General features: G+C 43.5%; 1 protein-coding gene across 1 annotated transcript in view; it reads right to left on the bottom strand.

Annotated features, from left to right (window-relative positions):
• LOC144822953 (L-asparaginase-like) overlaps positions 1-11,069 on the bottom strand; it is a 312,297-nt gene extending 301,228 nt beyond the window's left edge. Inside the window, exon 1 of the mRNA XM_078681023.1 lies at positions 10,959-11,069. Within this exon, the coding sequence (XP_078537149.1) occupies positions 10,959-11,069 (111 nt within the window). The remainder of the gene's footprint in view (positions 1-10,958) is intronic.
• Between the last annotated feature and the right edge of the window lie 2,401 nt (positions 11,070-13,470).

The following is a 13,470-nucleotide window of genomic DNA, read 5'->3' as shown; positions in this document are numbered from 1 at the left end:
AATTAATTTCCTGGCATTCTTGAAACAGCTACTGATCTAGTGTTGATAGCTGTAAAATGCCTAACAATACACATAAAAACCCTAATAAAATAAGTACAATTTTTTTAAAGCTCTGTTATGTGGAAATACAATACATTAATCCAATTGGATGGATAAGCTAGGCCTAGGTCTCTCTAAAACTGATATTTTTAATCCGATGCACTATTTGTTTCCAAATTCGTGCATGAGTAAAATTCCGAGACAGAGTAATAATGTCCAGGCCGGCCTTGCACTCCCCTCCAATTGGCCCGATCATTCAGTCTCAACTCTGGTATTCAGATGAGTTTAGCCATGTCGGAGCAGGCCTCCACCAGGGTCTCCACTCATGATCTCAGCCTCACCGCAGGGCAGATAGCCAGGTCAGTAGAGGGAGCCTCAAGCAGCATGGGACTGTACATGACAGAACTTAAATACTGGGGCTGAGGAATTCGACTCCCTTCCCTACAATCCCTTTCATGCATCCAGGTCTGCTCGTCCGCAGGCCTTACTCCAAGGCATTGGGCCTGCACTAACTTCTGGGGTGGTATGTTTTGCCAGGCTGGGCTTACGGTTCCCCGGTGGGCCTGTGGTATCCCCCTACCACCGTTTTCTGAGGCCAGGCAGGGCATGAGCTAAGATCTCAAGATGTCTAGGCAGGACATGAGCAAAAAAGGTCCCACTGGGATCTGGAGGTCTTAAATAGAGGAATAAGAGTGCAAACAGAGCAGGCTAAAATTCTGCAGGCAGATAAAGATTGGTTCAAGATCCAAATCTTTGGAAAGGAAGACACACATCCTAAAACTAAATACATTTTTTACATGGAAAATAAATAGACAGGGAATTGCAATTGGTGGCAGAAGGCTCACTGCATGTAGCAGCACACTAGTTCAAAGACATGTTTATTTCTCCTCCACCCTCTTTTTTTATTTTACTGATTCTGCCTACTGAAATCTACCTCTCCTCTCTATGCTGTACTTTCCACCTCACATGCTGTCCAGTCTATTACGTTCTCTTGCTTGTTTGACCCCTCTTACAACCACCTCAACTTACATGCTCATCTCTCAATGTCTCATTTATCCGCAGGCCTCTTACATTCTCTCGCTGGTTCTGACACTCTTAAATCCATTTTCCCCTTCATGCTCTTCCCTTTACCTCTCATCATTCCACCCAGTCTCTCACCTATTCTTTCTGGCACTGCCTCTCTTATATCCACATCCCTTTTCCATACCCTACTCTTCACCTCTCCCCTTCATGCTGTACTCTTAATGTACTGTACTTGTCACCTCTTCCGCAGCCTCTAACTGTGGATTCTTCCCTTCTTACCTGCATCCCTCCCCTTTCCCCTAGCTTTGTCAAATTCCCTTTCTGAATCGGGCTCTCTTATATCGACCTCTTTCCTCCACTCTCTACACCTCACCACATCTCCTCCCTCTTACTTTTCTCACTGATTCTGCCCTTCCACATTTGCCTCTCACCATTCCCTCTCCCTTCTCTGCTTAGGGTCTTCTAATAGTTCTTTTTAAATCTACATCTTCCATTTATCTATATCTCCCATCCATGTACTGCCCATCACCTCTCACCTATCCCTCCTGCCTTCCAACTTTTATTGCTCGTCTGACCCCTTTACACCCACCTCTCTCCTTTGACTAACCCTAGCCTGTTAGCTTGCCTCCCTGTGCCTCTCTTACAAACACATTTCCCTTCAATGCTCTATACTTCACCTCATGTCTTCTACTGTATCATACTTTTCTTACTGATTCTGCCTCTATTACATCCACCTCTCACCTCCCTGCTATACACTTCCTCTCATCTCTCGCCAGCCTCTACCCTTCTCTCACTGTGTCTACCTCTTTAACATCTACCTCTTTACTGCATACCTCGCCCAGCCTCTTACCTGCTCTTCAAGGCCCTGCCCTCTTATATCCACCCCTCACCATTTCCTCCACTCACCATTTAAATGTTCCTGATAGTTTACCTCTCCTATCCAAGCACTGCCTTTTACCTTTCATCTTTACCTTCGCCTCATCTTTTTTCCACTGGTTCTGCCCCCTTCACGTCCGCTTCTCCCCCCCCCCCCATTCTTTAGTCTTTGTTTCATCTCTCTAACCTCTACTCTCATTTCGCTGGTTCTGCCCTTCTAACATTGACCTCTTCCCTACATGTGCTGCTATTCATTACAGTTCTCCCCCCTCTTACCCTGTTTCACCTTTTGTGCAGGGGCGTAACACAGGCCCTTGTAGCCCCTGCGGAACTGACGGGCCCCCAACAGTTCAGGGGAGTGCCAGCCCATTAAGGGGCCCGCATTCAGCACAGGCAATCCTCCTTCCATTCCCACCCCTTCAATTCTCTGCTTTCTCTGTTACTGCCTCAATTATTTATTATTCCTTTGTTTCTCGTAATTTACACAAATGAAAAAAGACACTCCTCTCTTATGCTCTCTTGCAGCTAGAGCTAATGTCTGTTTAACTCTGCCTAACTTCTGCTTGTAGGAATAAAACAATTAACGAGAATCGTAAACATATATCACCTCTCCTTCCATTCTTTGCTCTTCTCTCCCTTTCCCTTCATACCTGGGGCCTCATTTATGAGCAGTGACGCATCGCTGCGTGAAAGCAGTGATGTGTCACTTCTCAGTGCGCACTCCCTGCGACATTGCTGATGCGTCATATTTAATGTATGACGCATCATGTCGCAAGGAGTTACAGATACGTCAGTATTTCTGACGTATCTGTAAGCGCAAAAGTGACGCATTGCTGGAGTGTGTCGCAAAAGTGACGCAACTCCAGTAATGCTTCCTTTCACATGGGGCAAGGCCCATGTGAAAGGGCCTGCGTCAGTCTTACACCTGCTGTGAGGCAGGCGTAAGAAATTGACGGATTTGTGTCCTAAAAGTGACGCAGTGAAATCTCATAGATTTCACTGCGTCACTTCTACGACCCTTCCTTGCGTCAATACGCCCCCCCTTGCATACATTATACCTGGCGCAGGTATAATGTGGCGCAGGGGTTTGCAAAGTGACGCATCTACCTAGATATGGCGCAACTAGGCGCATTTTTTACACCACTGGTGCGTCACAAAAAGTGACGCACCGGCGGCGTAAAAGTGGCGCACAGCCTCATAAATGAGGCCCCTGGTGAGCAGTGCCTATTGTAATGCGAGGTCATTCTTTCATTTGTTGGGAGCCCTGTAGGATACCCTGCTTTCCATTCATGCAGGGATGCAGGGGCAGAGCCCTTTCATATCTCTGTTATCGTGCAGATGCAGCGATTAGGCCGAGGGAGGGGCCAGCAAAGCAAGTCTGACAGAAAATGAAGGGCGATTAAAATATTTTAATTTGAATTGGCAGCTGAAAAGGAGGCTGGGTGGGATCATTTTGGTCTTTTAGCACATAGCTTCACCACGGTTGCAAGACCCTAGAGAGGGGGTTGTCCACCTGTAGCCCGTAACACTGATGCCTTTATAAAGGCAGGGCTCTTGTTCGGAACCCCGGAGTTTTGAGCAAGAGTGAGGCCCTGCAAAACCAAAGGGGATGATGGATGGAGTGTTGAGCATTGCAAGCACTCACCCCCAGTCAACTGATCTGGGTTTAATCCATCATCATTCTTCAGCTCACTCCACCACCCCAGTTCAGACATAGCCATATTCAAATCAGTCTGATCCTGTGCCTCATGGGAACTGTCCAGCCCGAACTGCCAAGCCATGTCTTCCCTGGACTGGAAACAAGCATTCTGGGACCGGTTTCTGGCTCATCAGCCAGGCTAGCTTGATTCCAGTGGCAACGTGAGCAAGGAACCCACGTCTGGGCATACCCTGCCAACTTAGGGCGAACAAAGCAAAAAGAAAGGGGATGATGGACGGAGTGTTGAGCATTGCAAGCACTCACCCCCAATCAACTGATCTGGGTTTAATCCATCATCATTCTTTAGCTCATTCCGTCACCCCAGTTCAGACATGTCCATATGCAAATCAGTCTGACCCTGTGCCTCATGGGAACAGTCCAGCCCGAACTGCCAAGCCATGTCTTCCCTGTAGCGGAAACAAGCATCCTGGGACCAGTTGCTGGCTAATCAGCCGTCATCAGCCAGGCTAGCTTGAATCCAGTGGCAAAGGGAGCAAGGGACCCACGTCTGGGCGTGCCCTCCCTACTTAGGGCGAACAAAGCAAAACCAAAGGGGATGATGGACGGATTGTTGAGCATTGCAAGCATTCACACCCAGTCAACTGATTTGGGTTTCTTCCATCATCATTCTTCAGCTCACTCCGCCACCCCAGTTCAGACATGGCCATATGTAAATCAGTCTGATCCTGTGCCTCATGGGAATAGTCCAGCCCGAACTGCCAAGCTATGTCCTCCCTGGACCAGAAACAAGCATCCTGGGTTCGGTTTCAGGCTAATCAGCCGTCTTCAGTCAGGCTATCTTGCATCCATTGGCAAAGTGAGCAAGGGAGCCACGTCTGGGCATACCCTGCCAACTTAGGGCAAACAAAGCAAAATCAAAGGGGATGGTGAACGGAGTGATGAGCATTGCAAGCACTCACCCCCAGTCAACTGATCTGGGTTTAATCCATCATCATTCTTTAGCTCACTCCGCCACCTCAGTTCAGACATGGCCATATGCAAATCAGCCCGACCCTGTGCCTCCTGGGAACAGTCCAGCCCGAACTGCAAAGCCATGTCTTCCCTGGACCGGGAACAAACATCCTGGGACCAGTTTCTGGCTAATCAGCCGTCATCAGCCAGGGTAGCTTGAATCCAGTGGCAAAGTGAGCAAGTGACCCACGTCGGGGCATAGCCTGCCAACTTAGGGCAAACAAAGCAAAACCAAAGGGGATGATGGACGGAGTGTTGAGCATTGCTTAGACAGAGGTCCCACCCTACAAGTGAGCAGTTCTAGTCCAATGTACTTGACTTTATTCCACTGTACGTTCTTCATTGCATATAATTTCATGTGAAGAGATACAACAATTGTAATACTGTACCTTTTCACTTATTTAAAAAACAATAAAAATATATATATTGTGAATACATCTACTTCAAGAAGGCGTTATGTTTTTTGATGCAAAGCCCTATCTGACTATTTTAGCAGACTGGGTTTTCTGTCAAAACCTTTGGGTATTTGGTCTGATCTGCCAGTGTAGTGTTAGTGATATAAACTGACGAATAGCAACACAAAGCTATTTTTTTACTGATAAAATGGCACCATTCCAGCGCAAACAAATGTTTGCACTGGTTTGTAAACACTCTTGCAAGACCCTTGCATCGCTTTGTACCGGTGCAAAGCCTTAGTAAATCTGGGCCTAAATGCTCAACTTGTTTTTTCTCATTCACAACTAAGACCTACCCCCCCGTAGACCCTATGCGGGTCTCCGGTGGGGGTACGGGGTGGGGTGCTGCACGTGGGGGTACCTATGGTGCCCCCCTGCATGTGCATGTACAAGGTGGCAGGCACTGCACGGTGCCTGCCATGTTGTACATACACATGCAAAACTTGTATTCTTACATTGTGGCGGGTGCTGACACCTGCCGCAATGTAAACATACAGGATGCGCCCGCCAGTGTGGCGGGCGCATCCTAATTCGTTTTGCGGGACCGCCGCACCTATGGCGGGCGGTCCCTTTTGCAGCAGCGATGGCAGGCGGACTTTGTCCGCCCGCCATCATAATTGTCCCCTTAGTTAGGCATCAGTGACTATATCGAGGGACCATAATATGGAAGCCAAAATATCGAGGGACATAATATTGAGTCCCTATCTACAAACAGGTAAGTACTAAAATATCGAGTACAAAATATTGTTGTTACAAATATAGATAACTAAAATATCGATTTTTAAAAATGTATTAAAACTAATATGAAAGTAATTAAACACAATTAAGTAAAATATAGTTAACATAATATAAAAAAGCTTAAAATGTAAAGATAATAAATATAATGTTAATTTTTTTTAAATAGTTTTTTTTTTCAGTAATTTTTTTATTGAAAATTATATTTACATGGTGCGTGACATATACATGGGAAGAAATTGCGTAACAGACAAATAGAAAAAGAAGACGCCCTGGGGGGGGGGTCAAATCGAAAATACCATAAGTCCTTCATCTTGGCATTTAATACTTCTGACTGTGGCTGCTCAGTTCTGGCAGTGTGTTCATGCTCTCTTGTGGGTAGCCTTTCGTTTTTTTCCCCCGTCCCCCCCAATCTCTGTTCGATTGTCTCTCGCGCGGTTGTTGATTCCCAACTCCCACAGTGGCTAAGAAAGAGAGAGAGTGGAGAAGCACAGGGTGGGAGGAATAGGTAGAGTGCTGTTTAGGTGCCGTGTCTTGTTATCATTCTATGACTCCTGTTATTATATTAATAAAAAATAATTACAATTCTTAATTATAACATATTTAAAACATTATTAAAAATATAATTACATATATATAAATAAACATTATATACATTTAAAAATAAATAATATACAATAATTTAAATACTATTCTTAATATGTTTACTGCAAAATAATATTTTACACTACATTAAATGGAAAAATCATAAAAACGTTGCATAGCGTAGTTAATATAAATAGTATTCACACTACAACAACTGCAAAAGTATGGAGTATGTAGGATAGGGGGTGGGTACAAATTACTATTCCCACTCCAATGAGTGGAACAGTAGGGAAAATGTTGGATAGTAGGGGGTAAAAATTACTATTCCCACTCCAGTGAGTGGAACAGTAGGGAAAATGTTGGATAGTGGGTGGATAAAAATTACTATTCCGACTTCAACTAGTGGAACAGTAGGGCAAGTCAATAGATGCGGTGCCGTGCAGGCACCGCCGTGGGCATTATGATGCCTGTCTTTTGCGGCGGAGTTCCTGCCGCAAAGAGACAGGCGGAGAATGCCTTCGGGGGCCCTATGCCCCAAAAGGCATTCGGGAGGGTAAAAAGTACTATTCTCACTCCAGAGAATAAAACAGTAGGAAAAGTGTTGGATAGCGGAAGGGTAAAAATTACTATTCCCACTCCAGAGAATAAAGCAGTAGAACAATTGTTGGATAGCGGAAGGGTAAAAATTACTATTCCCACTCCAGTGAGTGGAACAGTAGGGAAAGTGTTGGATAGTGGTAGGGTAAAAATTACTATTCCCACTCCAGAGAATAAAACAGTAGGAAAACTGTTGGATAGTGGGAGGTTAAGAATTAGTATTCCCACTCCAGTGAGTGGAACAGTAGGGAAAGTGTTGGATAGCGGGAGGGTAAAAATGACTATTCCCATTCCAGGGAATAAAACAGTAAGAAAATTGTTGGATAGCGGAAGGGTAAAAATTACTATTACCACTCCAGAGAATAAAACAGTAGGAAAAGTGTGGGATAGCGGAAGGGTAAAAATTACAATTCCCACTCCAGTGAGTGGAACAGTAGGGAAAGTGTTGGATAGCGGGAGGGTAAAAATTACTATCCTCACTCAAGACAATAAAGCAGGAGAAAAACTGTTGGATAGCGGGAGGGTAAAAATTAATATTCCCGCTCCAGTGAGTAGAACAGTAGGGAAAGTGTTGGATATCAGGAATGTGAAAATTACTATTCCCGCTCCGCTGAGTGCAACAGTAGTGAAAGTGTTGGATAGCGTAGGAGAATAATTTAGTAGACCCACTCCTACAATTTAATTAAAATTAATTAACAAATAATTAATTATTTAAATGTAATTTACCTCCTACTATTTTGCTCTATAAACCTCACCTCCAATAGTCTAAAATATGAATAAATTAACATAATTAATTAACATTTAATTAATTGACTAATCACAAGTAACAATAAAATGATATCTAAATTAATTAACACAATTAACAGTATAAAATAACTGATTAAATATTATATACATATTAATATAAAATAATTTTTAATTAATCTAATACACACTGTACTCCCCTATAAACACTCAACATACTCCTAAAAAATATGCATCATTAACATATTAATGCATTAGTTATTAACAAATAATATATAATACATGACTAATTAATATAAAATTACACAATTTACATAATTATCAATTAATAAATTATTACTTTTTAAAATTTGGATTCAATTACTTCCCACCCAATTCCTCTAAACCCACAACCTGCTAGGGAACTAATATATGCACAAATTAATTAACAATATTAAATATTAAACAATAAATTATGAATTATTACATTATTAATTTTTGTAATTTTAATGAAATGTCTTCCCACCCTATTCCCCTATAAACCCACAACTGCTACGTAACTAATATACGCAAAAATGTATTAACAATATTAGTTATTGAGCAATACATTATTATTATTTTTTGTTAAATAGTATTTAAATTAAATTACTTCCCACCCTATTCCCCTAAAAACCCACACCCCGCTACGGAACTAATATATGCAACAATGTATTTACAATATTAATCGTCAAACAATAAATTATTCATTCATAAATTATTATTATTTTTTATTTAAATTAAATTACTTCCCACCCTATTCCCCTATAAACCCACAACTCGCTACAGTACTACTATATGCAAAAAATATAATTAACAGAAAATTCATCTTAAAAAAATTGTAACATACATTAAAAAAATATTATATACTTTTTACACATATACTAAAATATAACACAGTTCGATTTAATAAAATTTGATATAATGACATTCGTTATTACAAACCTACATGTCGATATTATTTCCAACTATATTATGCCTATTCCATGTTCTGTCCTCTCGATATTTTGGAGTCGATATTATGGCCTTTTGATATAAAAACTGCGATATTTAGTCTGGTTACCCTAAGTTAGTATGACTTATTTGATGGCCAGAAACACTTCGGCTACAGCTCAAATAATATTGCTTTACAGACCACTGAGGCATCATTGGATTACAATTATCTGGTCCTGAGAAAGGCCCTATGTTTTGAAACCTGGATTAAAACAATTGTCTTCATATTGGGGAATGTTTAAAATCCCTTGCACCGCTGGTGCGTCACTTTTTGTGATGCACCAGCAGCGCGTTTTGCTGCGCCATATTTACCAGGACACGTTAAGCCACTCTGCATGGATTTTCATTTCCTTGTAAATACGGCCCCTTTTTCTCGCAGCACTTTGCGTGAATGGGGCGTTCCATGGGTGTTGCTTTGGGTGTTCCCACAACACCTAGGGATTCTGCCACATTCCCAGATTTACAACCTATCGTACACCTGGGAATGCGTCAGAAACCTATGTTGTAATTTTCCCTCGTTTTATTTCCTCTTTCTAGGTGTGCTGCATTCTGCAGCACACCTAGAAAGAGGAAAGCACCTCTCATGATTGTTTTTGTGCCAGGAAGGTGTGCTTTCCTGCACAAAAACAATCTCCCTGCAACGCAGGCATCCATGCACCATGGTGCAAGGGTGCCTGCGTTGGCACATGTCAGCCAATTGTGCGCCAGTGCAGGGGAAAGCACAGGGATGTGACATATTATTGTAAATATGATGCATCCCTGTGTTTTGAAATTGACTCAGTGCAGCGCAGCCAAATGCCTCGCAATGCCATGCTGAGTCACTTTCTTGCACATTTTGCCCATTGTATTTACCCTTCACCTGAATATGATGGAGCTGAGCAATGAAAACAACTCATATTTAAGAGTAGTGAGACAATTAAGTCTGCAGTCAACACTGTAATAATGAATAAAAATGATGTTCCAGAAAGCGAAATAAGAAAGCCGCCATGGCATTCACATATGATTGCTATTCAGAGGCCAGTGGCTAGGAATTCCTGGAGATGGTGTCAGGCTCAGCATAACCATTGGCAACCCCAGCAGGTCTAGTGTTGGCTGCCATCCTTTTCGTTTTGCCAACGTTTGTTTTATTTTATCATTACCTTTGTAAAATGCTATTGTTGGGGGAGCTGCCAGGCCCTCGCCTTTTAAATGAAGAAAAATTGCCTTAAGGACAACCATTTTCAAAATACGCACGTTGCTACAGTGTCCTCTAGCATTCTCAGCTAGATTCATGAAAGGGCCGTTTTGCGAGTCTTTAATAGCGATTCATAAGGAATCGCTATTAAGGACTTGCAAAACGGGATTCATGTAGGAATTGCTAATTAAATTGCGATTCCTACACAATCCTTATTTGCGATTAGCAAATTGCTCATCGCAAATAAGGAATAACTCCCCATTCATTCCTATGGGCCACAGGAGAGTTATTCCTTATTTGCGATGAGCAATTTGCTAATCGCAAATAAGGATGCGATTTCAAGGGTGCCAGGGGTGTCCAAAGGACACCCTGTAGCACCCCTGAAATGCAACATTATACAGGTGTTGCGCACACACATGTCCAAAGGACATGTGTGTGTGTAACATGCAACAGAGAATAATGCACTAAAGTGCTTTTTTCTATTTTTTTCGCTATTTACCACGAAATCTGACTTCGTGGTAAATAGCGGCCAAATATTGCGAATTCGCAATTTAAAATTGGTTAATGAATTGCATTTAAGGAATCTCAAATAGAGATTCCTTAAATGCAATTCCTCGCTAAAATGCAAATTCTGTAATAGCGATTTTTGCATTTATGACGATGAATCCCAAATGCAAAAATTGCGCTCCCAAAGGGCCAGATTCTGAGAATCTGGCCCCTTGCGAGCCGGTTTTCGTTTCATGAATCTGCCCGATAGTGAACTACTTTGCGTGCTGCTGTGCTCCTTGAGAAAGAGCAGGAAGTGGTCACCCACAGTGAAGTCAGCCAATAGGTAAAGAGAGCTGACCCACTGGCCCTTGCTGGAAGCTGCCAAGGGCAGAAGAAAACGAGTGACACAATAAAAGACCAATGAATGAAGAGGGCTGGGAGAAAGCCTCTATAAGTAACTATATTATAGTGATAAGTATAGTAAAACCAAAAGGTCTTGACTAGACCGAAAAAGAAAGGTGGAAACAAGGAAAGTAAACAAGAGGAGAGTGATACTGCCTACCTTCTGACCGTCTCTAATGCCAAGCCAGCCCATGCGGGTCGTGGAAGCCACGGCGCCCCAGAATCTGTAAGTCTGCTCTGAAATCACCTTTGAATGGGCTGCGCCCATCATAAGCTTGCGGACAACTTCAAATGGCTGCACCTTTTCATGTTCATTTGAGAGACGTAGCAGTCGAAGGGCATGACACCGCTGTTTTCAGTACAGATGCAGGTGTGAATCTTACTCCAGGCCCGCTGACATGCTTCTGCAAACTCTGGAAAGAGGCGAGGGCACAGCCAGCAATGGTTAATGGCCTAGCAACTAAAGTTTCAGTCGCCATACCAATTGTGTTGAGGGATTTCTGAGTTGTCTTCATTATCGTTCTTAGACCTCAAGTAACCATAGCAACAGAACGCTCACACAATGGGCTCTAGAGTTCCGTAGTTAGTATAGACAAGATACAAAAGAGATGTTCAGTGCTGAAGGCCGCCAGCACAATACGTGCTTGAATTTACAAGTCCCGGTACCAGGAACAGCTTGTCACGGGCTCTCTGGCGTGTCTCCGGGAAGCAACACGTTTTCAAACCCACCTGCACGCCTCGTTGCCATCAGCTGGCCTTCGCTTGAAGGGGAACTTTCCAGCTCGAGGCGATGTGAAGCCCCAACTCCCCTTTTGTGCGGGCGTCTTTTCATTGTAATGTCTTCATTAATTTATAATACTGCTTTGTATATTACTGCCTTTGTGGGTGTTTCTGGGTTATGCCTGTTGTATGTTGAACACGGTTTCTGATAATTCCCTGAGGTCAGATCAGGGGTTTGCACAGAAACTATTGAGTCACAGAATTAGTAGGTAACTAGTTACTGAAATAGCAGGCAGGACTGAAAAGATAGTTCTGATGTTACTTTGCCCCTGGGTGAGTGACTTTTGTTATGCACACCTGACATACAAGGGCATATTTACAAGACCCTATCGCCACAGGAAAGTCACTTTTTGTGACGTTTCCGTGGCGATAGGGAATATGCTTTATTTACAAGGCAGTGTGGCTTAACGCTGCCTTGTGAATAAGGCCCTCTTTCATGCTATGCTTAGGTGGGGGTTCCACCACAACACCCATTTATTTTGACGCTGCCCCCTATTTACAAGGGCAGCTTAAGTATGAGGAAGGGAAAACCTGGTCTTAAGTTGGCGAGGGGGGGTTCTGGTTGGCAGAGGTATGTACCTTTGTCCAAGTAGGGACCCTTGCTTCTAGTCAGGGTAAGGGAGATACACCCTCTAGATAACCCCTTCTCACCCCCTTGGTAGTTTGGCATGAGCAGACAAACTTATACCAAAGGCAATGTGTAAAGTATTTGCACTCAAAAGACACAGTAGCACAGTGAAAACAGCATACATAGACACCACACCAGTTTAGAAGGATAAGGTATCTTTATCTAAACCAAACACAACCAAAATAACAAAAATCCAACATACATATAGCAAAATAGCACTTTAGAACAATTACTAAAAAAATAGAGCTTGTAGAAACAAAATAGCTCGACCTTAGGCTATTATGACATTGTTAAAGGTATAAATACAAAGTACAGCACCGACCGCGAGGTGTGCGCAGTGGGGCAAGGAGTCACATGGACCCCCAAACTACAGTACCTTGATAACGAAGTCTATGGACGATGCACTGCGTGGTGGAGGTGAGGCGTCGGTGACGAGGTAGAGGGCGGTTACCTGGTTGCCATAGGGGAGGCGACGTGCCGAGTCCAGGAGAAGGGAAGTAGGCGCGTCGGCGGTGAGGCATCAGTTCCAGTGAAGTGATGCGAAGAGGAAGAGTTTGTGAAGTTACCCTCGTAGGTTATCGGCTCCACGATAACGTGATGCTAGCGGTCAGGGGATCGGTGAGTTCTTTGGCTTTGGCAGGGGTCAAAGCTGCAGTGCAGGCGTGGCGGTGTGTTGTGCACTTCACCAGTGGTGCCCATGGCCTCGGTGCAGGTCACGGCATCACTGGCGGTGTCATGGCTGCATCAGAATTGTTTTTCTTGCTTTCTTTTAAGATTCTTCCAACTCCCAACAATAGGACCAACCTCCAGAGGCCCAAAACAGGAATAGGCACCTCCTGGCAGGTCAGACCTCCCAGCTGCAGAGCTCAGGGGAGCTGGTGGTGAAATATGTGTGTCCCTGATACTTCAGAACAGCACACACAAGCCCTTGGAGATTCTTCTTCAAGCAGGTTCTCAGCAAAGTTCCAGTCTTTGTGCTCTTCCTTGGCAGAAGCAGCAACAGTATGCCAACCCAGTAAAGCACACATCAAAGGGGCAGTACTCCTCTTTACAGCCCTCCTCCTTGGCAAAAGGTTTTTCTTGAGTCCAGAAGTGATCTAATTATCTGGGGTTTTACGTCCACTACTTATACCCCATTTTGTGTTTGTTCTATTTGTGTCAAGGGTCTCTGAGCCCAGTCCAAACCAGTTCTGTCCTCTCTAATGCAGCATCACTACAGGAGGTAGCGACTGCATTGTGCAGAGGAGACACTATATATATTCAG

The sequence above is a fragment of the Lissotriton helveticus genome, chromosome 3_1, assembly GCF_964261635.1.
Source record: "Lissotriton helveticus chromosome 3_1, aLisHel1.1, whole genome shotgun sequence".
NCBI classification, from domain to species: Eukaryota; Metazoa; Chordata; class Amphibia; order Caudata; family Salamandridae; genus Lissotriton; species Lissotriton helveticus.
The sequence above is the reverse complement of the archived record's forward strand: the minus strand, read 5'-3'. Positions and strand labels throughout refer to the sequence as shown.